The 26,153-nt window shown below is 36.9% G+C and overlaps 1 protein-coding gene across 11 annotated transcripts in view; it reads right to left on the bottom strand.

Moving 5' to 3' along the window:
• LAMA2 (laminin subunit alpha 2) overlaps window positions 1-26,153 on the bottom strand; it is a 356,006-nt gene that overhangs the window by 224,344 nt on the left and 105,509 nt on the right. For all 11 annotated transcript variants that reach the window (XM_065056885.1, XM_065056887.1, XM_065056893.1 and 8 more), the window contains exon 4: window positions 19,377-19,619. In XM_065056885.1, the coding sequence (XP_064912957.1) occupies window positions 19,377-19,619 (243 nt within the window). The remainder of the gene's footprint in view (window positions 1-19,376; window positions 19,620-26,153) is intronic.

Genomic DNA, 26,153 nt, shown 5'->3' with positions numbered 1-26,153 from the left:
ACAAATTTTTCCAAGATTATTTTCCAACAAATAGGATCTTTGGAGGAAACCAGCATTCCTTACAAACATCTAAACGCTACCACAATGAAAGCCAAACTCTCATTTTGTAAAGCGATTTTGAATGGTATCTGATTTGTCAATCAGTTCAATAGTCAGAACTATTCCAGCAAAAGGCTATGATGATCTTTTCCCATAGCTGCATTAGCAAATGTATGTTCAAACAGATTATATCACAGAATCACAGAATAGTTGAGCTTGCTCAAGCAGGGCCACATAGAGCCAGTTGCCCAGTACCATGGCCAGATGGCTTTTGAATATCTCCAATGATGGAGACTACACAACATCTCCTGGAAACCTGTGCCAGTGCCTCCTGATGTCCAGGTAGAACCTCCTGTGTTTCAGTCTGTTCCCATTGCCTCTGGTACTGCCACTGGGCACAACTGAAAAGAGCCTGGCTCTGTGCTCTCTACCTTACCTACAGGTATTTATACACATCAATGAGATGCCCCCTGAGCCTTCCCTTCTGCAGGCTGACCAGTCCCAGCTCTCTCAGCCTTTCCTCATAAGAGAGATGCTGTAGTCCATTGCTGACCCTTCTTTAAGCTTTCTCCAGTATGCCTGTGTCTCTCTTGTGCTGGGTAGCCCATAACTGGACACAGTACTGCAGATGTGGTCTCACCAGTGCTGAGCAGAGGGGAAGGAAACCTCCCCTCACCTGTTGCCAATACTTCGCCTAATGCAGCCCAGGATACCATTGAGCTTCTTTGCCACAATAGCACATTGCTGGCTCATATTCAACTTGGTATCCACCAGGAAACCCAAGTTGTTTTCTGCAAAGCTGCTTTCTGGATAGGTGGCCAGCAGCATATGCTGGCACATGAGGTTGTTCTTCCCCAGGTGCAGGACTTTGCACTTTCCCTTGTTGAACTTCCTGAGGTTCCTGTCAGCCCATTTCTCCAGCCTGTCAGGATCCCTCTGGATGGCAGCATGACCCTTTGGAATTACCAGCCACTCGTCCCAGCTTGGTGTCATCAGCAAACTTGCTGAGGGTACACTCTATGCCATCATCCAAATAATTAATGGACATGCTAAACTACCCAATAGTATATATTCAAGTTAGTTTAATTACCAAATTATATATCATCTGGATTTGGTTTGGAACCAAAAGTTCTATCAGTTATGTAAAAAATGCATACTCTAGTTAAATGGAAAAACAGAAAAGCCACTTTGTAACACCAAAGATCTACATAATTAATATGTCCTGTCTCCAGCAGAGGCCAGTAAAAAATCATTAGGAAGGAATATAAAAAACAGGGCATTTAGAGAGAGATGCCTCTGATACAATATCATCACTTCCTCTGAATGAACGGTCTAAACGCTTCCTGAGCTACAGAGTAGATCTGAATCATAAGAGTTTAATGTCTACCAATTGCCCTTTTCCCTATAATTAGTCGACTCATTTTTTCCAACATTGTGCTTTTCATCACTACAGACATTTGTCCCAATGGAAGGAAATCTGTTTCTTCTAAAAAAAACAAGAAAAATAACTTAGTTTGGTGAGGTTGTGGGTTTGTTTATTTTGTTGTTGTGTTTGTTTGTTTGTTGTCTCCTTTTAAACCTGGAATTCAGATCATAAATAATTTCAGTGACAATTTTTCAAGTTTTTCATTTCAGGAAACATTTAGTAGTCAACATATTTTCACTTTTGAGCTTCAGTATGATGCTTTTTCAAAGAACTGTTGAGGATGCTACAAGTTCTCTACTCTGAAGATAAATTAATTCAACACTAGTCCAGCATTCATGTATAACTATTTTTTTTCTTACATGTATTACTTTGCTTTTAGCAACATTTATTTTCACATAGTATCTCAGTCCATGAGAGTGTCTGGACCATGTCAGAACCAAGAAACCTATCTAGCATGGTAGTCTGCCTCATACAGTAGTCAAAACAACATGCTAACAATAAGTTGAAGGCAAGCATACCTAATACTTCCTCAGGGACTTCCTGAGCTGTAGAAAGTTTCCACACCTTTACTAAGCCTCAAAGCATTTCCATGAACTTACTCAGTCTCACCTTAAATCCAGGTCACCTTTTAAAATCTACATCTGCCACATAATAAGGATTTTCTCACTTCATTTACATGTTGTAGGGAAAAAGATCCTTCTCCTGCTTGTTTTAAACCTACCTCCTACTAAATTCACTTAATACTCCTTGGTTCTAAAATGGGAACAAAGGACTAGATGATCTTTCAAGGTCCCTTCCAACCCCTAACATTCTGTGTAACTGTATCTTTCCACCAGCTCTATTTTTCATTAAATTTCTTTAATACTAATTAGCTTGGCACAGGTATCAGGCTTCCAAATCTGTAGTAGTTTCCTTGGATTCCTGGTATTTCATTTGACACTCCACATTCCCCAGTTACTGAGAATATTTGGAAGTGAGGGGTTAAATAATAACTTGTAATTCACCTATTTCAGCCTTGAGTTCCTTTTCACTATCCAATTTATCAATTATTTCTGTGCCTCTTCAGTTAACAACCTAGTTTGTGACTGCTTCTCCAACTCCTCTCCTGTAAATAATGTTTCCAGTGCAGAAATCCTCCTGACAGTTTCTATAGAAAGAGATGATTCAAATCATTAATTTAGTTTTTCAGCAATGACCTTATCTTTCTTGAATGCTCTTTGATCATCTCTCAGCCCACCAATTTGCTGGCAGACTTCTTGAATCTGATGTGTTTGAAAAAAAGGTTTATTTCAACTTCATACTCAGTCACTCAGAATTTTTTCCACATCTTCACTGTGGTTTAACATTTCATTTGCTGGAGCTAATTTTCTTACCTCCATAATTTCCATTAATAAATGATGCCAGTTTACTTTTAATAACTATTATCTTTTCTTAGTTTATGCTGTAGGATTTTTTGAACCATTCTTAAATGTAGCATGTATGTGTGTGTAACGCAATTGTTAAATGAACTCAAGGCTGTCTGAAATTATTTTAGCTGTTTGACCATCTTTTATATTTTTAAATTGTATTTTTGCAGATTTTATTGCCTGCGATGTTGCATTTTGAGCATTTTCTTGTTATTTTTTACAATAACAATTATTCAACAGTTAACACTCCTAACCAGGATCTGTGCTCTGTTTCAGACTAAATCGTGGGTTCCTTTATTAACTGCACCGAGAACATTCAAGTATTTAAGAAACAGTCTTTTGCATTACATTCTATTCTGACACCTAAACAGGCTGCCAAAGGGTTACAGAAGGCTGATATTATATTCTAAGCCTTCCTTTGGCAAGACCCACTCACTTCCACACCTCTGCTTGGGCAATTGCCAATATAACATTAGACCTATGCTGTCCCAATTTAGGTGCTGAATTTTACTTCCTAGAGATCTCATACACCATTTCATTTCTGCTGACTTTCTTATTTCATGTTAGTCCATAGTGCCTCTCTTCCACAAGCCCCTCAGTCATTCCTAAACAACTGCTTGTTTCTGACATGCCTATTGCGTCATGGCTTTCAAACACACTTCAAGAGCAGGTATTAATTAGCAGAATTAAAAACTTTCCTCAGCTGCAGGCTATGGATACTTTTGCAGGTACTGGGGCAATACTTGGATGCATTCAATCCTAGCTTCTGTAACAAAGACACCTAAGAGGACTTGCAATGTGCTTCAGCCAAATGACTGTCAGGCCATCCAGACATATGATCAGAAGTCCACAACACATTTCCTTGACTTTCAGCCACTAAGAAGTGACAGATGTAGCCTCAGAAACTTTCTGTCATTTTTGGCATTAGACAAATCTCACATACTGATGAACATGGACTTATTTAGACTGTACTTTAATGGGTCATCAGAAGAGAGAAAAGTATCACCCTGCAGCCCACCACATATCTGTACACTTCGATAAACTGAGACTTCTCATGGCTAAGCAATCCCAGCCCTCTCAGCCTCTACTTGTAGGACAGATGCTTCAAGTCCTTAATCATCTTCCTAGCTATTTATTTGACTTGCTTCAAAACGTCCACATCTCTCCAGCACCGAATAGCCCAGAACTGGACACAGCTCGCCAGGTGTGCTCTGACTACTGCTGAGCAGACGGGGAATGATCACCTCCTCAACCTGCTGCTCACACTCTAACTAATGCAGCTGAGGATACTGTTGGCAAGGACACACTGTTGGTATATGTTCAAATTGGTGTATACCACCGCTGTCACTTGCTGCTGCTTCTTGATCCTTCTGGGTGATTTAGGCACAGCTGGCTCACCTGTCTCATTGAACAGAGCTCCCAGGCTATTCTCTGCTACCAGACACCTCCAGGCAGAGAAAGAACCTTCCTTCTGGTGTTGGAAGTCACCAGGTTGAAGCCTTCACCATTATGGGCATTTCTATTTCTGAACCCACATGCACAGACTCTGCCTGCCTTTATTTTGGTGCAGTTGTGGCTTCATGCTGCAGAGTCCCAAACAAAAAGCAGTTAATCTCTTTCCTGTCACCTCTGATGTGGCACAGTTTGCTGTCATCCTCCTGCAGTTCTTTTACTTGGTAATGCAAATCGCCAACCAGCGCAAACATTCTGCAGGCAAGGATGCCATCTCTTTCTGCCTCAGCAAGACATCCCAGACAGTTCGTGCAACCTCAGATGTGAAAAGCTGTTTCCTCCCTTGGGAACTTGGCCTGAGTTGAGGACTCTTCTGTATTGGGGTAGTTGCTCCAGCGGGTGCTGTGAACTGTGCCCAGACTGTCTCACCACCATCCTTCTGTGCACATTTCTGTGTGAAATTTTGTGCAAATGTGCAGCATGTTATCTGGCTCTGTTGCTTTACTTAATCCGACAGTAAAAATGCTGCTGCTTTGCATTAAAGTATATGATCAACTGCTAAGTTACTTAAAATTAACACACTTTAATAAAGTTTTAAAGAATTTTAAGTATGCACAGTGTTCTCATTCAATTTTAAAATATCCATGTATGAATCCAAGTGGTGTATTTTTCTACTCAGAGCTTTGGTATTTGAAGTTAGTTACCTTGCCAAGCAATTCAAGTGCAGTCAATCTCAAGCTGTTTGTAGGATATAAAAAAACTCCAGCTGTTTGGCTATGTGGCATGGAGTTGTTATGTTCACTTTCCTTTCAAGAAAACAGCATTGCTAACCAATATGCTTTTCACTATATACTGAATGTAAGATAAAGCAGAAGACTTAATTCTTTCATAAAAAGTGAAGGTTACTTAGTGTAATTTGTCACATGGATGGAGCAGGAACACCATCACTCTACAAAAAACTTTGGCTAGTAGTGGTGAAGAACTCACTTTGTTCAAGTACTCAGTAGCTTAATTTGGACATCATCAAACTTGTGGGCTGCAAGCCTAACGGTGGTCTGAACTAAAATATTGTCAGGAAAGGTCAATTTCTTACTAAAATTTAACCTCTGACAGCAGCATAAAGGAGAGAAAAGTTTCTGTCCTTCACAAAAAGGCTTGCTACTTGATAATCAGCAGTGGAGAAGACAGATGTGTCAGTCTTAAAAAGAATTAATGAGAAAGGTACTCCATGATTTACATTCTCAAGTTATGCAAGCATATCAACCTGAAGACAGACAATACTGTACATCAGTTTTTCCACAGGTGATTCCATAGCTTCAATTATCTGTTGCAAATAGCTCATTTACAGTAGAACTAAAGTTACTGTTGATTAATTAATCCCCTGGCACCTTATATTTATTCCCTAAAGAACAAATCCTAGTGCAAGCCTTAACCTATCATTAGAATTGGTTTCAAAACCAGAATAGTAGATGGAAGCATATGTCAAAAGTCAGCATCCAATTTTTCATCATAAAAATATATTTATGATAATTTTCTATAAGAAATAGTGTATTTGGCAAGTTTTGCTGTATTTCTAATAAATATCTCACTATCTTAATAAATTAATGGCTTAGTAAGTGAAAGCACAACTCCCTTCTGTGCCTTGCTAATGAGTACAAGAGCTGCTTGAAATGTAGTGCTTAAACTTGCATTAAAATGTCAAGGGCTATGCATGTCAAACTCTATCTCAACTAACTCATTCCCCCTAAGAATACAGGCAAATATCAGCTTAACGAACTGTTTAGCAAATACTATTGTGTCATTGACAACTAAACCTTACAGCTTAAGCTAAATAAGGCTTCATCTCTTCAGTTCTGATTAACTTACTTTTGTCATTTTCTTCTTTCCAATTTCACTTGAAACTTAAATTGCTTATTCCAGCCACTGTTTTTCTATGGTTCCTGTAATTCTCATGCTTGTTATTTTTAGACAAGAAACAATTTGTCAAAGACATCATCTTGCATACTTTTAAACAGACTGTATTATCAGAGAAATAGCTATTAATAAACCACAGAATAAGGAATTTAATTACCTTGAAAGTATATTTGTCATTCCAAGCTTTTATTTTCTTTTTGTTACTGTCTTAACTAAGTGGAAACACTACACCATGATGTAGTTTCAGCAACAGTCATGCATTCTGCAGTCCATAACAAATTCAGACAAGATACAAGGCCTGAAATACTGTACTTGAACACAACTATGATCGTTTGTGTTCTACTGGCTCTTCAAAGTGTACTGGCAAGTGAGATGCCATCTCTTAATACAATGAAAAGGTATTTTGTGCTTAGTGATAACTAACAAGATAGCTGGAGAAAAAGTTAAAAGCTTGACTCATACAGGAATGTTTTCAAAGATGAAACACTGAACCAGTATTTTTAAAAGTTATCTACAAGCAGGTAGATTGGCAATGTGCTATACATTCTAACACATAATAACGCAGGCGACTTAAGATTTTAAATCATCAAATGGCAGCTGTTTTAAATTTCACCGTACACGACAGTGGTCTGACCTCTGATGCCTGAAAATGTGTACAACCACTGTCATTCTGGGTTACGTTTTGTTAGTGTCATGCAGCTCCTGCCTAACATATTGGCCCTTAAGCAAGCAGAATAGAATGAGAAGAGAAACCACATGAACTCAGTGGCTGATGCCAACTGCACCTCTAGGTACATAGCAATTCTGAAAATTATGTTAGTCTGGGTTCTGGTCAAGCAGAGGTGAAACACACTGGCATTACCAAGTTAAATGCTACTGCCTATCTACTTAAGAATGAAATATATAGTGATCTGTCAAACCCAGTCTTCACAAGTACTCAAAGAGCACAATATAAGAACTTAAATTTCGTTTTTTAAAAAGCACTGAAGCTAGATGGCATGTTATCTTAAGTGGGACAAGTAACTCCAAACAAAAGACTCAAACAGGAAAGTTGCATGTTCCCGCAGATTATAATAAAAAGCAGTCTGATCCCCAGGTTTAACTAAAAGTGCTTCTGACCATGCCAAACTAAACAACTTTAAAAACCGAAACAAAACAAAAAAAAAAAAACCTATCACCCACCCACCCTTTCCTGCCAAGATATTACGATTTCCCTTATTCATTATATGATTGTGCTAAAAACTGATGGCACTTTCCACTACATGGTTTCATGAATGAGATGTGCTATGAGTGCACTGTGGAAATAGAGAGAAATTACTGCCAGAACAGAATGGTGACCAGTAGAAAGATAATCCACAGGAACTTGTCCAGCTGTAAGCAGTTGCAAAGGGCTGCCAAGCACAACTGCTGATGTAAAAGAGGGAGAATGTCAGGATTTAAGCTGTTCAAAGAGTAAACAAGTACATCTGCTCCTGAATGTTATCGTTAAAATAAACTGCAGTAATATGCTTTACATTACTGCAGTATTCTTGTTTTGAAGTACAGCTCTGAAGAGTTTTGAACTGCTGACATTTCAACAAAAATTTTTCGTTTTGGTTGTTGTTTTTTTTTGCATTGCAGACCCATATGTTGAAAAGCCCATTACAATTATTGTGCAGTGCTGGAGTCAAAGTTCTAGAAAAACCTGTGTCATATCATTTGGAACATGCGCTGATGAATGCTAATGAAAACCAGATCAGATCCCTTTGAATGGGAAGCATTCAGTGCCTTGAAAATCATTTACAATGCTTCGAAAAGAAAGAATAAATAGGACACTTGGCTGTAGAATGCAAGAAACTTTGATCCAACTCTGAACCTGATCTTTTGAGAGTTGGAGATATTTTACAGGGGCTAATATAAGAAAAGTCAGGAAAAAACGTCAGTTTCTAAGTAGCACAGAATGAACACCCCAGGCCAGGAATGCTATAATAAATCTTCTATAAAACACAGGAGATTAAAGAATTATGCACATGAAAACAATTATGTTTTTTGCTCCTAACATTAATTGTTGTTAAGTTACAAAAATAGTAGTGCTTACTTTGGCTACAAAAACTAAACTTGGAAAGTTTGTGTTGAACTCTCAACTATTTGGTTTTTTTCAGATTTCACTAATGATATATGATATTAAATAATATGACAGGTATAGTAAACTAAAGCACTGGTTTTGGCTGGGTTAGAGTTAATTTTCTTCATGGTGCCTTGTGTGGAGCTATGTTTTGCATCTGTGATGAAAACAGTGTTGATGATACACGGATGTTCCAGCTATTGCTGAGCAGCACTTGCACAGCATGAGGCCTTTTCTGCTTCTCACACCGCCCCACCAGTGAGCAGGCTGGGGGTGCATAAGGGGTTAGGAGGGGGTACAGCTGCGAGAACTGACCCCAGCTGAGCACAGAGATGTTCCATAGCATATGACATCGTGCTCAGCAATAAAAGCTGGGGAGCAAGTTTGCCAGGGCTTTAAAACTGTTCTTTTAAAACTTTTCTTCCTTCAGATGTTCTGCCAACTTCTTTTAAAACAAAGAAAAGCTCTACTGTGGCTCCTCCTGTATGTCTCTCCATATGGAGCTCAAGCCACAGAATTTGCATGCTATGGTCTTACTGTCCTTGGCACTCCTGTTATATCTCAATTGTCTATTAGTTTTTTTATTCTGATAGCTTGAAAAAACTTCTGATGTTGTTGTTCTAGGTCTTCAGCACAGTGATTATCTTGGTACGGAAGGGGATATTATTTTGGTTCTTGCTCTTTCTTTTGCCTTAGTGTGATTTTATGTTTATTTGCAAAATTCCTGCTTTGTTTGCTGGGAGAAGATGTTTTTATATGATGTCTTTTGGTTTCTAACATATATATACTCAGGTATTTTATCCTGCTACCTTTTTAGATACTCTAAGATTTATTCTTTTTTTTTTATAAGTGGCAGGCATAAACTCCTACATATTTAAGAAAACATATACAAATATATTTACGCCTTTAGAGATCACTTCAGCTTATTGACTGTCTTTCCAAATTTTCTAAGAAGCACATCAAATAGTGAGAATATTATTGACACTTTACAAAACAGTCTTTAAATAACAGTATTTTGAACTAGCCTGTCTCACGTTCTCACAATGTTTTGAGTCGCTTCCCTTATTCCGAGTTTTCAAAATTTGACTGCTTCTTGGAAGAATATTTAAGGGTGGTCAAAAACCAGCCTCTACACTCCATCATGACAGTCAGCCAGCCTATGGGAACCTAACCATAGATTACTTTTTCACTATGGTGTGTATTTTTGTCTTTGTTTTTGCCTTCACAGCCTCCTTAGTTAGTTTTACCACCTTGCTTAAGTAGCACTGCAGTGCTAACTTTTTCCTACTCTTACTTGGGCATGAAATACCAATTTTCTCAGACACAGTGTTGTTTGCTGGTACAATTTGTCCACTTGGCTCTATGCTTTCTTCGTTTATTCATTCTAGAGTTTAGACCTCAATCAAAGAATTTGTACATTGATATTACAGTGTCTCATTAACTAACTTTCATTCTATTGATGTTCTGTGACATTTACAATTTAAAATGAAAACTCCAGGTAAACTAAGCTGTTCAGTTTTTATTTTCTTTCACGTGGAATTCCTTTGCACTGCCATGAAAGCATACCTGCATCTGGCCTCAGGCTGACCTATTCATACATGCCTGTTTCAGTAAGACTGCATTGATCAAAATTACTCCATGTGGCCCATTTGGATTTTAACAAATTCTACCTTTAAAAAAAACTTACTCATTCTTTAACAATACAGAATTTTATTATTTAAACATTAAAGAATGACTCATCTTGAACTAAGCACTGTCTAGCTTTCTCCCAGCCCCTAGTTTTAAATTATCTTAAAACCTTTACTGCTTTTTCCTCTCTCTCTCCTCTGCCGTCTCTCAGATGCTTATCACCCTTACCATGCCTGAAAGCCCTTCTCTGCCTTTGGCCACCACATTCATTAAAAACAAGAATTAAGCTCTTCTTTCTTCCATTAATTATACATGACTGTTAATAACCACTCAAAATAGAAAAAGACCAAAAGATCTTGGCAAGTTATGTTATAATATTCTTATCTCAGAACAATAACCCTACAAAAAATGCAATATATAGCTAAGGTGAATAAATGCTCGTGGTTTTACTTCCTAGTGGAAAATGCTTACAATTAGTATTTCATTTAAGCAAAATTTCCTATTAAGTATTTCTGTTGTGTGGGTTAAGGTCTTCAAGTATCAGTTCCCTCATCCCCAAACCACCTCTCGCTGCAGATCTTCAGTTCTCCCAATCAAGCAGAAGAGAAAAATCTCACCAAGTTACCAAGTACCCAGTGTTCTTGTTTCCCTGCCAAAATGTAATCTTCTGCTGTCCAAAAATCAGCTACCAGATACAACAAGAAGACAGGTTTAGTCATTACAATACCAAGACCATTTCCCTCTGCAACACTAAAAACAGTATGTTGAATTAAAAACTACACTTACTGGCATGTGTCCTCCTTTTATGATTTGGAAAAAACACAATAGATCTACATAACGATGTGCAACACTCCTCTTTTCAGTAAGCATTGTGATCAATAAATGATGGATGCTAAACAAAAAAGATCATCTAAACAACTTGACTCTTCAAACAGAAAGACTGCTCTGTATAGTACACATTTTGTGTATTTCAACTTCAGTACTTATGTCTTATGATTCAGATTATTAAATAGGTTTTCTTTTTTTCCAGAAATGGTCAAAATTACAACATGAGTTTCTGCTCAGGGACAGAAGGCATGCCAAGACAGAAGAGTGGACTGTCTGACTAACTGCACAAAAGAAACTTTCATTCCAACTTGGCCCACACAGATGTACCAGTAAATATCCCTCCTCTTGTTTTTAAAATAGTGAGAAACTGCTATATGACTTATACTTAGTTTTCCACAGTTGTTTCCTCTTTGGTGCATAATTTAGAAGAACATTATACATTTTATATTGGCTCTTTTTTCTAGAATATTAAATATCAGAAACTCAACTTCAATATGAAGTATCAACTTACAAATATTGCCATAAGTCTTGCTTTTCTTTTCTCAGGCAAAAATTAACAGTGAATATTGCTACAATGCAATTATAAAATTGCTGACTTGAAAGAGTAGTTGTACAAGATTTGAATAAATTATTGTGAAGACTATTCCCATCATGCATAATAAAATCATTTAAAATTGCCTCAAATCACATTCTAGATGTTTTCAAAATTCTCCTGTGATATTATGAATGTATGTCAAATGTTCACTTTGTTTTATTCTTTTACATATCTATCATGTCTATTAGGAAATCAGGAAATGTTAATTTTTATGTTAGTGAGGAGATACAGTATTGTGTACAAGGAATACGTAAAATGTATCCATTTATTTGGCAGTCACTTGTTAAATGTCTGGTTTTTTCCCTCAGATTAGCTACTCAAGTTTAGTTTTTCTAAGTCAAATAAAAAAATACAAAAACCAGAAAAACTGATCTTTGTTCAAACCTCAAATCTGTTTTGTTTTTGTTTTTTTTAACTGTTTCTTTTGTGGTTTTTCCAACTGGAAATCTTTGACCAGCTGAAAGCTTATGTGCCAGAATTCCTGAAGAAAATCCATACCCTGTTCCTTCTTAGGAGACACAAGTAACTTTTTAGGCTAAGTTATGCTTTCAAAACACTCACCAAAGCAGACTCACAAGTAGAAGTTACCCCAGTCATTTCACTGAGGCAAATCATTCAAAAAAAAAAAGATGATATCCAAAACCATGGCTTGACCAAAAGATTTCCTGAAGCTGCTGTAGCCAGAAGGTGGGGGTGGGAGGGGAAGTAAGCAAAATGTAAACCAAGACCAACAGGGAGAACAAAGTACGATGCAATCCAGAATGTTAACCAGTGACTGTTTGACCACTCAAGTGATGTAACATTGATTTAAATGACATAAACAGTCCTCCCAAAAGACCTGATCCAAAGGTTGTTGGCTTCAGTGGAAAGATCTTTAATAATAGGCACTATTTTTCTAAGGATCCTGTTGGCTGTCGACATTACTAATCACTATAAAATACTAACTGTGCATGTAAGACAGAAAAACATGAAGAATGATCCTAAGGTGATAAGACACTTGGATTTCAGCCCAAAGAAAACATGATTCATTATTTTTTACAAAATGAAGCTACGCCACCTGGCTAAATAGTCTGACTCAAAGTATACTAAAAACCTGGGAATCATGACATATTCTTGGATGCAAGGACTGCATTTCATAAAATCTCTGTCAGCTGAAGCTTTCTTTTGCTTTCTAGGCAAAAGACTGTCACATGCCCTCCATTCACAGCTTTGTGAAATTTGTTTTCATCGTCTTTGCAATTTTTTTAAAAAATTAAAATTATAAAATAAAATGTTTTCTTTTTGCATCACATGGAACAACTTATATTGGTCAAAACAAAAATATCCCTTTCACTGTTAAAAAAAAAAAAAATTAATAATTTAAAGTTATTTTTATTCAGCCTGTTCAGATGTCAAGCTAAAAAACGTTTGTTCACAGAATCCTATTTTGGAATTTCTAACTCAGGCTGCATTCATTAGTCTTTGTCTAATGTCTTGGTCTAAACTGTGATGCTGAAAGTAGAACCAGCTTAGATTTCTGAAGAGTTTCATCCATTAAGAATAGATTGTTACCTAGTTTTTTGTATCATCCATTTTTTTGCAATGACAATATATGAACAAAATACTGGCACAAAACAGTATATCCCCGTAACCACAAATACTCCAAGGAAATGCACATAGATGCACATAAAAAATATGGAAATTTAGCATACTCATGAGAAATGCCTAGGGTGATTGCAGCTGAGGGCATGAAGAGAGATATTACTAGCATTACTTTTCACTGTATAGATGTTTTTTCTACATCTTGTGCTATTGAAAAGAAACTTATGACTGTTATTCAAGCGGAATGGACAGTTCTGACTCTAGAAAACTATTTCACAGTAAATTCAAGATGCTGAATGCAGGTTAGATGCTGAGAGGATCAAATTAGAAACAGGAATTATAAAGACAGTATCAATACTGCAATTCACAAACTCTTATGTACTTTTTTAGAAACACTTTAGTACCTGTGGCATTTATTATTAGGAAAAAGTCATCCCAAAATTTTCAGCTGGCAACTGAATACATTTCAATTTTGAGTACTTCTAAAAATTCTGACTTTCTGTCCTCTTAGTATTGACAGTCTAGTGAAATCCTAGTGACAAGGGATTAAATCCGGCTGTGGGGAGAGTAGACTTAAGAGTCCAATTGTAAGACTGTTTTTCTTCCCTTCCCTGTGAACCAATGAGACTACAGTGAATGGGACAAGCACTATGGTATCAAGAGGAGAAAGCTAGCAGGAAAACATCGGGAAGTAGCAGAGTTCAAGGTTCCTGGCATCACTGGTCTGAGTCTTGCTGAGAGAACAGCAAATCACCGAGAGGTGGGGGAAGTTCAAAGAGAGCTGAGACAGAGCAGAGAGACACATTTAAAAAGGGGCAGAATGCTCCCATTCAAGCACCACGGCAAGCATGGCAACAAAACCATCAAGGAACTTTTTTCTGTGTATTTTTCTTCTTTACATGTTTGGTACACACTTTGAACTTCCACTTGACTGAAGAAAACAAAGACTAATGAATGTGCTCATACAGACTAGTCATTATTACTGCAGAAATGGTATTTTACTTTTTTGACCTCACACTTACATTGCTACCATCATAGAAGAAGTACGAGGTTAAGCATTTGAAGCAGCAGCAGTGAAGCATCATCTTCATTGCAGTATTGTTCTCACCACTGTAATAACAGTGATAGGAAAACTCATTTGCAGAAAAGGAAGGAGACAGGTTACTAATTCCCACCATAACTCCCTTCTCTGTCAGACCTCTGCTTCAGCCTCAGCACTGGCTACGGCCATACAGCAGGCAGGAAGAAGTTTCTTGTTGAAGGCTAGCATCAGGACCCAATGAACCTTACACTCTATTGTTCACACAGACTGCTCTTACCAAAATCTTTCAGTCTCTAATTCACCTTTGTGAACATGGAAAGAATACCATGCAGTTTACTGATCAACAGTTAGCCATCTCAGAAACGCTTCATAAGCGTGATGTATCAGTGTTAATATCTAACTGCCTGACCACTTCAGGGCTAACCAAAAGTTAAAACGTTGTTAAGGGCATTGCCCAAATGCTTCCTAAACACTGATGGGCTTGGGGCACCAACCACCTCTCTAGGAAGCCCGTTCCAGAGTTTCACCACTGTCTTGGTAAAGAAATGTATCCTAACGTCCAGTCTAAATCTCCTCTGGCACAGCTTTGAACCTTTCCTAAACGTCCTATCACCGGAACCTAGGGAAAAGAGCTCAGCACATCTCTTCCCATGTCCCCTTTTCGGGAAGCTGTAGAGAGCCATGTGATCACCCCTCAACAACCTTCTCTCCAAACTAGACAAACCCAGAGTCCTCAGCTGCTCCTTGCAGAACATCCCTTCCAGCCCCATCACGAGCTTTGCCCTCACCTGGAGACATTCAAGGACCTTCACATCCTTCTTAAATTGTGGGGCCCAGGACTGCACACAGTACTGAGGGTGAGGCTGCACCCATCAGAACATCTGCCTAGTATTCTCTTCTGCTCAGGAAGCAATATCTGAAACTCCTCCTAAGAAAATTTGCTAAGATGATGATAAGACATGACCTTTCTCTAGGCTGAATTCTTAGACAGAACAAGGTTAAGGTTTCACTCTGCAAAATCCTAAACTCTCATAAAGGCCTGCACAAATATTACACGAGCAACATATGCTTTCAGAAGAAATAGGGAACACATATGGAAATTTAATTTAATACTTTCCCAGAATATGAGCTTTTTTCTTCTTGACTTCTTATGGAAAGCAAGTGCTTTCCTAGCAGACTAATTAAACCTTCCTCCCACTGTCTTCGCTGGATTTGACTTTCAATCTCTGCTTGCACAGAGAATTACATTATATTAAAAAACCAAAACAAAACAACAAAACAATTATTTTTTGGCCTAAATATTTTCTTCTAGCCTATACAAAATACTCTTAAGTCTATGTGTTTCTGAAAAATACTTTTTCTAAGTGTAACCTTCTGCTTGATTTCCTGTCAAGCTACAGGTCAGGTAAAATGTCTCATTTTCTATGAAAAGATATACATTGTCCTAACATGTTACAGTGATCAACCGGAGAACCTGAAGTCTTCAGAGGGTCCAACTTTAAAAGATTTGCAAGCAAGAGGAAGGATTACCATGTATCAAAATACAAATACTAGGCATGATGGTTCAAACAAGTGTTGACTAAAAGAAATATCCATACACTCTTACACAAAAAAACCCCAAAACATTGACATTGAAAGTTAATGTCCAGAGCCACCTAGTCATCAAGGTAAAGAAGCCCTCACACAAACTGTAGTCTAGCAGAAGAAGAAAGATTTCAATAAAAAAGGAACAAACTAGATGTAAACATCAGAGGTTCCTGTGTCAGGGAAGTGAAGCAAAAATCACTATGGTAACCATTAATTTTAATTCTCAACCTAATGAACATGCGAGGAAATAAAGAAAAAAAGAAATACCATTCTTATCCGCTGTTTAAGTGAATATGAAAATGTCACAAAATGGGCATTCTTACTTACCCCAAAATAGCAGCCTCCTCCTTATATAAATTACTCTTTTTCAGCTAGTGCCCCAAAAAGTTACCATTTAAGCAAGAAACATCAGTTGGGTAAAAGTTAATCAGTAGCTCTTTAATATAACTGATCTTTTTCAGTTCTTTTTCTGTCTTGGGGACACTGAGACCGTGGAATTTGCTTTTTTCTTTTGGAAACAATATTTTGGGAAACTTTAGCATTTACATTTATTGATGGTGTATCAGAAACATAAATGCTAAAAGTCTACCTTTGCCAATGTGATAGAGACACTCTGGTCTTCCTATGATTTTTCCAGGCGTCACTGATTTTAGACAGAATGGAAACTGGAATGCTAACAATCTTTCTGCATTCAGTCCACACTTCTGAGAGAATTTTCCTCATTAGAGAATTTATCTTTTTGTGTTGTTGTTGTTTTGTTTTTTTGTTTTTTTTTTTTTTTTGTTTTTTTGTTTTTGTTGTTGTTGTTGTTGTTGTTGTTGTTGTTGTTGTTGTTGTTTTCATTCAGAATCTGTCACTATGCAATTTTCCATTAATTAATGAAAATATTCAATAAAATTATTTTATGCAAATAACGGTTAGTCTACAGGTTGTTTATTCACATTTCACTGAGCGAACTTAAAATTGTGCTATTTACACCAATCTGAAGATAAATTGCACAGGGTTTTTTGCTTGTCTGTTTATTATTGTTTTGTTGTTGTTGTAGTTGATGGTGATTTTAATTCTGTGATTGGCTAAGAGAATATTACTGGTGCAAATAGTATTTATATTACTATATATATATGTGTATATATATATATATGCCAAAACACTATTAAATGCCAAAAATATTTTGCTTAGATTGACATTTCTGTAAATACTCTAACCAACCAAGTCACTGACTAAAACATTTGTTGAATGTGTACATTAAAATAATATATTCTGCTTTTTCTAAGATGACAAGTTTTAACTTAAGACAAAGACACTACACTGCAGATCCAGATTTGGCTTTGGAACCAGTTCATCAAGCTCTGCTCCTTCTGAACCTGAGTGTAAGCCAGAATAGTGTGCCTAAATAGCTCACGGGTTTTGAAGCAAAGGAAAGTTACTTAATTTACATTTGATAACTCTGTGAGTCCCACAAAATGTCTGTGATACCTGATATGTAGAACGAAAGTCCTAACCTGGAGCAAAAATAAATGATGTGCAGATGTAGTTCCACTGCAAGGCCAGGAGCCAGGCAAATATCACCTACAACACAATCGTAAGTAAATCTGATTTTGGTACAAATTCTATTATTTTTCATGTTATATGTTTGACGAAACATGAAAAAGAATTAACCTGGGATAATTCTGTGTTAATGCTATGTATTTTAGAATGCAGTCTATAGTACTCAGATAGATGGAACTAGTGTTTTACTTATGAAAAGACTGTTAAAAATATAAGCTGATTAATTCATATTGAATGATACTGTTCAAGTTACTATAAAAGTTAAGCTTTAGGCTTTTCATTTCAAACTGTTCTCTCTCTACTGGGGCCATATCTGAGACTGATAACTACCTGTGTGAGATAAGATTAAGTTAGGATGTGCCTTTCATAACACATGCCTTTATCTAACAATTCCCTTTTTCCAAGTAGAATGGACCAGGTGCATTCCTCTCTTCAACATCTTATTCCCATTTAAAGAAACTATCAGATATCGGTCATTTACTAGGTTCAGGACAGAACTCAAATTACAGCACATCAGGCCAAGTTAAAAATTATTATTTGCTCACTTAGGATCTAAATTAAGTTCCACTCAATTCAGCAAGACTTAAGCAAATATTTCAGTCACAGATATACACAGACATGCTGTCTAATTCGGCCAGTGAAGAACACAAGGAGGCAATAGTTTAACCAAGAGGACAGCAAACCACTGGACAAAACATTGTCTGCAAGAGAACTAGATAACCAGATAAATTGAACAAAGTAAATTAGATTAATTATTGCAATAATTACTTTGGCATTATATTTTCAGTGCAGGCATGTCCTCCCAAGGAAACTGTAAAAAATGTCTTTGTAAGCGATAAGCAGCTAACTTGTGTTCTGTTCACCACTCAAAAAGCACCCAGCTGGAAACATTTTGAAAACATAGCACATATGTATGCACTATTTCTTTTAATATCACTTTATCTGTTCCTGCTAGATTTTACAAGAACAAATACCCATTCAAATGATACAGTTACAAACACAAAGTGTTTGCTATGATTTTTCTTGGATATGCAACTGATTTCATATCTGATAACTCATATGAGACTCCTTTAGATCCAAGCTCACATCTTTTTAAAGTGTATCAGCAGGATATTTTAATTGAAAGCTCTATTTTTCTATTTTTGCAGCTGGCATAGGGAGTTGCCTGTGAACTTAAACTATACATATATATTGGATATAGATACAGTATTCAAAAATAATTGCATTAACAATTTTGTATGTGAATGTTGCTTTGCACATAGAGGAACAAAAGACAATAAGTTGATACCTCTTTATATGGAGATAAGCCATAAAAAGTAGAACAGAAAAAATTAACAGAAGGATAAATATTGAGGCTAAAATTTCAGAGAACATCGTTAGGCATCAAAGAATCTGTAAGTAAATAAATAAATACTTCAGATCTAGTGCACATTCAAGTCATGTTATTTTCTTTAATTACCAAGTTATGTGCAAAGCAAGTGTTAGAAAATAATGTGTGAAAAATATATACAGTTATCAGAATTTGGTACACAGGGCCTTCCCTCTCTTCGTTTTAAGTGTCTGAAAATACTGTCTTTTTGGCTATATTAGTTACATTTGCCTTGTTCTTTCAACCACAGTTACTCATTCTCACCTCCACCACATCTTTTCTATGCCCTCAGTTTAAACAAATGACTTGTCCATGATTCATGTGCCCAGATTCCCCATGAAATAGCAGAGATCTCTGACAGGACAAGAATGAATAGGTATATGCAGGGGCAGAGGATCAGCAACAGGCTCTTAAATAGACAACAGATTAAACTCCGAGTAAATCATTACCATTTAACATCCTAGCTTGTAGACAGGGAGTGAAAATAAGACCCAAAGAAAAGTCTTTAAATGGCTTCACTGAGTCCATGATTTTTCCCAATATTCTCACTTTTTTTCACAAGTGACATGGAAACACATTTCAAGCACCTAAAGTTACCTAAAAGTACTAGTGCCTTGTTCTACCCAATAACTCTTTTACCTTTTGGTTTACGTTGTAGAATATGCTTATTAGAGCATACCTCATATGCATCTACATAGGACCATGTAAGATCAGTTTTTTAAAAACACAAATAGATTACGTCTCCATTTTTCAGGCATAGCAGAACACTCTGTCTACTCAAGTCAGATATTTGCCAATTAAACAAACTCTTGTTTTTCTGCCAATTTACGGTACTTGGAATAACATCTGATCTTACCTCTCCATTTTCCAGAGGATGGATCTTGGAATAATAAGAAGTGCATATAACTTCATCATCTTTTATATAGGATGGGGTTCCAGGACGGGGATGAATGTTGTAGCGTGTCAGGCACTCACTGTCTGTAATAGCATAATACTGCCATGGCTGATAGTCTACGCCATCCAGTGAGCGCTCTAATATCCAATTCCCAGGTCGAGGTGAGTTAGCTGCTTTCACAATAACATATGCAATCTGGAAAATCTGAAAAATAACCAAGTTGTTAAAATAATTGTAAATATATAATTATAAATTCATTTCAATTTCTTAATAGCTAGTGAACTAGGAACAGTACATACGATAATGTTTGATTTTTTTTCCCTAAAAATGCAATGTGGCCTTGGAGTCCACTGAAGGTCTTTACAAAAATAAATTCTGCATTAGCACTTCTGAAAAAAAGATTACTTGCATTAGGGCAGAAGAGACTTTGAAAATAGAATTTAAAAGCACTCTAAATTCCATATAACTTAGTAGGTAATTGCTAAGCTGCAGTTTCAGCCAAATGTTTGCAAAGTTTGTTTTCAAGTATTTTCAATTTGTAGAAGTGGTTTTGTTTCTATATGTGTATTTATAGATGTATACTTTCTGCAATGTTTAAGAGTTGCCAAACTCTGTTATAACTTTATTGCTGTTAAGAAAAACATAGATTTAAGCAATTGAAATGTAATCATGCAATGCTGAAATCATTCTATAAAACTTTCTTGTTTAAATCACATGACTCAGCACTGTGGCCATAAATAAGCTTTATAGGACAGAGACACAGCAAATATCCCTATAAACAGAATGTAAGCATGTAATCAATGCTCATTATGGTCCACTTCACCTGCCTTTTCAAGTGATTTATCAAGGTTTCTTTCTGTTTACAGGCTTGCTGGAATGCAAGACACAAACAATACATTTGCGATTGCAGAATGACATGTTAGTGGTGCCTTTTTTTTTTTAACATAGTAACATCTAGATGCTACAGAGGTAAAACTGAAGCTAGGGCAAGGAAACACCTATTTCCCTTCGAAAAGCAGAACATACAAAAAATTAGTGTTTTTAAGATATAGTGCTGTGAGTCTGCACACAAGGATGCTAGAAGGAATCATGGAGAAAACAGTGTTGATTTAATACTTCATGATTTCTGTATCTGAAAGTCGTTGTAAAGAAGCTGCATGATTCAGACTTAGTCCACACAAAATCTGTTCTGCATATTTAGACAATCAATAATGCAGGTGGGTGGAGGTCCTGCAATAATCAATGAAAGGCATAGTAGGAAGACTCAAATTGTTTTTCTAATAACCACCAGTATTATAATAAATTAAAAACTATGTTAAGTAGCAGAGTACTGCAAATATTACAGTACATTTGATGATAGACGATGAAAACATTGATCTCCAATTATCACTCCTGCCTTCAGTGTAGATGCCAAGAACATGGTAAGATTCACAATAGCTTCAGTCAGGAAGTCAAATTGCTAACAACCGAAGTATTTCAGTGAGAATAATAAGTGGGTGAGGCTGTATTTATTTTGACCTGAAAAACATGTGAATAACTGTGCATTCATGGAGGATTATCTCAAGTTATCAATATTTTTCTTCAATAAGATAAAAGAAGATCTCCAGAGACAAGAAGAAAATTGTAATTCATTCTATTGTTTCAACAGGAATCACACAATCACTTGCCCTGTTTCACAAATGTTCTTTCCTCTCTTGAACTCATTTATAGATAGATTCCATTGTAGCTACAAATAAATATAACTACACTGAATCATAGTCATCAATACAGTTTACAATAAACAGAGAGAAACACAACATTAATATACCTCTCTAAACAGTGTGTGTGTGTGCCCCAGTTAAGTAAGCTCTTTGAAATGAAACAAAATAGCTGGAGTGTTTAATTCTTTATTATTCACTAAAGAAGGTAATGAGCAAAAGGTGTATTTTAAGGAACTAGTTTATCATTGTCCTTTGCATGAGTAAAGAATTCAATGTATTATAATGTAAATTGCTTTTTATACTAGCATGATCTAGTCAAGCCACTTACATTCTTTGAGCTCCAGCTGTTCGAAATAAGTATTTCATTATAGGGTACTTCTAAATATTTTTCTTTCAATTTTAAATGGGTGTTTTATCTCAAGTTCTCATGATAAGACTATTCCTCATATGTTAGTTGGATAACAACTACGGTTAAATACATTGCTAGGGCTTCTACCATGGAAGATCTCTGGTTTAGGACATAGCTGACAACAAATTCATAATCTTACGTGTGCATTTATCGTTTCCTTTGTGGAAATCCTAAAATTTAAAAAAAACACTTCACAGAAGAGTCAATGTTAAATAATGTCTTTAGCCAAAAAAAACATTTAGCTCTTCAAACATCTTGGATACATCAGCTCTGTGGGGCCAAGAGGTGTAATCAACAGGAAGTCTTTTTTTGTTTGCTTGCTTTGAAACACTAGGCTATGTGGTAGAGCAAAATCTTCTACAGATACTTTTCAAATTAGAGCCCTATTTCAATAGCATTTCCTGCACATTCTGCTGAAGATTGGCTTGAAGTCTCATTTCTTACCTCTGGGATAGCATACTGTTTGACTGCTGTTTATTATGTACCTTTGGCTTTGATTATTTTTAGCATTCTTTGTAAATGAAACTGCATGAAAATTTTCTAAAAAAAAAAACCACAAACCCAAAAACCAGTAGTACTCTAGGTTATAATGGGGTGAATATTATCTCTCTTAATCAAACCTGACATGAAAAAAGCTTAATGTAACTAAGAGAGTACACATTAAGGGTTGTTTTTAATTAATTTAATTTAATTTTTAATTAGTTGTCTTTAATTAATCAGCCTGATCCAGACTACCAGCACTGTCCTAGCTTCTGAGAATTCCTGCAGTGGCTTCTGCAACACTGAGCTATTTGCAACGCAGTGACATGTGAAACATTTTCTTTTCTTTTCCAAGTTTCTATTCACAAGTGGAACTGAAGGACTGATTTGCATAAAACAAAATTATTTCCTGGATAGACAAACAGAGCTGGAATGAAACACAATAATGTTTACATGTTGGTAGGCTGCTAATGCTCATTGCAGTCAAGAGAAGATAAGCAAGCACATGCATCAAAAACATGGCCTGGTTGTTATTCCTGATCTTTCTGACTAAGGCTAGGCTGAAGAAAGTATAGGATGCTAATCCATGTTTCTTAGAAACACCTTTTCTTTGGTGGCCAGCTAGACTTGCAGAGATTTAGCACAAATCACGAAGATGGTTGTCCCACCTTAGAGAGCTCCATTAGTCACTACCAGCTCATCACAGTCCTATGACACAGACAAGAAAACAGGTGTATTCCATGCTTTGATGTGCTTTCTAAACAAACTGACAATAACAACTAGTGGAGAAAAAACAGACTAAAAATAATGGTAGTTGTGTGATGATTCTCCAAGTAACGGTGTGGAAGCAACATTGACTTTCCCACTGATTCTCCAGGTACAAGAGTAACCCTTCCTTTACTGTGGAGTTGCTGAGCAGATGGTGTTCTGGTTATGGTATTACAACCAGATAGAGCTTAGTGGCATGAGAATACTAACACCAATAAAGTCTAATGTATCACTGAGTTTTGCTGCGTGTGTTTCCGCAATCATAAAAAAAAAAAGTAAATCTGGTCAGCTTTCTGAAGCCAAGTTTCCGGGTAAATTGTAACACTGAACTTCTATTCCCACAGAGTAGTTGATGCAGCATGCTGGCTTACTTTTCAAATAGCATCAATAAGCTGACAATTGTCAATTGATGTAATAATTATGCAATCCTAAAGCACATCTGGTTTTGTACAAGTCCAACAGAATGTAACCTGGAGACCAAAGTTTGCTAATACAAATGTGAAAATGGAGCAATACCAAGCTGCTTAGTAGCATGTACTACTCCATGAACACAGCTGCCACAATGCAGCTGGTGCTTTTTTTACTTGCTCTGCTCATAGTGCAATTATGGTAGTGGGAGAGTAGTAGTCTAAATAGTCCTTTAAGCCTTTCCTAAATTACAGACAAGATAATCCTCAAGATGAGAAACACAATGAGTCTTGGGTCTCATTTTCACTGGTAATTGTCTCAGCAGTGAGATCTGTGAAGCACGTATTGTGAGGTGCAGTTCCTTAAGGTATAGCATTGTATCTTCTTATGAATTCCTCATAAGACATAGAAAAGTGCATCCTACTATACGGGATAATTTGCTACACTAATATTATTCAGGTAGAGCTGAAATGAATCATTAATCTGCACAGGGTTTGCTAGTGAAGCAGGAAATCTCATTGTGCCTGACTCCCACCTGCGCTTCCATTTAAAAAATAAAACCTTCAGTTAGAAACAGTTCATGTAAGTCAGAATATCATCAGAGAAAAAATACAGTACCACGCAATTCTATAGAATTATTTCCATTTCGTTTTCTCAACAGAAGAATGTAATAGCGCTAATGGAGGCTTCCATCAGCAATCTGGTGTAAACTGTGTATCTACTTATTTATTGTAATTATATTACGTTGTTGATTATTATTCCAGTTCAATGCTCAAGTAAACATGGCATTCTTCTATTGAGAAGAGTGCAGAATTTCAGCAAGGGTTTCTTTCCTTACAGGATGGCATAATAAATCTTGTTAAAACTTGGGGCTTTAAACATCCCATAGATTCAGTTAACCAGACATTTGAAAGCGCTGTTAGGATCAGCAAAGCACTACAGACACCCTTTGTCCCAGTGCAAAATCCATTGGGATGCTCCAGCTGAGCAAGCGCTCTCAGAATGCCAACAGGCTAACAGGGGTGACTGGCTACAGGGGGGTACAACTCATTAGCAGAAGCAGGGGAAAGAACATTTTTGGACTGTGTAAAACTTATTACGAGATGTGTTAAGGGGATTGTGTAAATGGATGAGACTTACTATCGAACACTTAAGGGAGAGAATAAAAGCGGGGAAGCGGGGCAGGGTCATGGTGAATCAGGGAGGAACAGGTGTAAGACAGAGGAAAAAGGAGGTAAAAGGAACCAGTTGACTAAATAGTCAGCATCTTTGTCCTGACCTCGATCACTGAAGCCTGTCCTATTTTCTCATTAAATCCTGTTTCTGAGTATCTTCCATGCAGGTGTGCTCCCTGTTTTGAGTGGGTATGTGTGAACAAGAGTTAACTTCAAGCTCAAAAAGCCAGCAGGTAGAAGAGGTCTCAGTACCAGCAATTAGAGTAGGGCTGCCAATCTCCAAGGCTTCTCTGTTTGGGTGTCAGCAACAGGGGACACCAATGAGATCTGGGGCCAGCTAGTGATTAAATTATCTAAGGCCAGCTCCTCTAGTGTTACATACCACGTATGCACCCCTAGATAGACACATGCTCCTAGCAGACTTCAATCTTAAATAGCTGGAGAGGAAAAACAGGGTGAGGCAGCCTGTGCAGTGTCTGGGTGAGTGCTGAGTGTTCACTTGGGTGCCAATAGGGCACTGGGGTCTATTTATGTTGCTCTGTACAGCTGTGTGTATGTTTCCCTCTCTCAGAATATGAGCTCTGCCTTGTGACAGTCTGAACATGAAGACAGAGCCACAGCAGCCTCCATCCATCAGGCTACCAGATTCATCATGTTCTAGTGCCTGGGATGACCAACAATCAGGAATCACAGATCTAAGCAAATTCTCAATGCAAAACAGTATTCCTTGATCATTAACTTCTGTCTTCACACTCATATAAAAATGATTGTTACATATTCAGGACATCCTGCATCTCAAATTAAATATCACATCTGCACTATTTTTCATTTTGGAATAGCTTCTTCTATAAGTTTTAGATATGAAACGTATCAAATCCAACTCTTTCTGGTAGTGAGCTAAAGCAGAGGGCTTGTGAGTTTGTGAAACAGCTCCTGGTGTTCTCAGAGACCGATATCAATATCTTAAAATTCTACGCAGTCCATCATCTTTCAGTTCATATATGCTGTTAGGGATTACTGTTTGCATCTATTATTTATGAAAGAGAATAGACAGGTTTTATGCAAGAATTTTCAAACAGTTGGCTATTTAAGAACAACTAACCTCCTCATTTTAGTATCACAACCAACTCAGAAAGCGAAAAATCCTAATTTAGAAATAAAGTGGACCTCCAGATTCCTCAAACAACCACCTAACATGTAGACTTTTCTATCACTGTTCTGAGAGACAGTGGCCATGCTTTCAAACACTTGGCTCACAGTTAGAAATTCTGTAATTGAAAACGTTGGCATGGGGGGAAAAATAATAATAATAATAATAAAAAAGATGCTTAACAGGATTCAGCTAATATCTGTTTAGAGAGCTGAACAGCTCCCCACCATGCTGCAGTTTGCCTTCTAATGACAATGTCTCTCCTGTTCATCTGAGCTGCTTCCAACTGAAACGCTGCTACCAGATGGGGAATTTGGGCTGAAAGATGCACACACTTGATTCCAACATAGTTTTTTTTCCACAGTGTTGCAAACAGTTCTGGTTACTAGCTAGCAGGGCATCATCTGCCCCAGAAAAGCTGTAGCTATGAATGCTATGCAAAATAAGAGTTCCACAGCACCTCATGGTAAAAATTGAGAAACATTTTACCATAACAAACCTTGAACAGCTCTAAGGTATCTCCAAATCTTCCATATTTTGTAATTAGACAAAAATTCACCCATGTACAACACTCAGTCCCACTCAGTTAATACCTGCAGAACATGCATTAAAAAAAAAAAAAGACTTAAAAATACCTCACTGTAGAAC

This window comes from Columba livia, chromosome 3 (assembly GCF_036013475.1).
Source record: "Columba livia isolate bColLiv1 breed racing homer chromosome 3, bColLiv1.pat.W.v2, whole genome shotgun sequence".
Taxonomy (NCBI): Eukaryota; Metazoa; Chordata; class Aves; order Columbiformes; family Columbidae; genus Columba; species Columba livia.
This window is presented reverse-complemented; position numbering and strand designations above follow the sequence as displayed.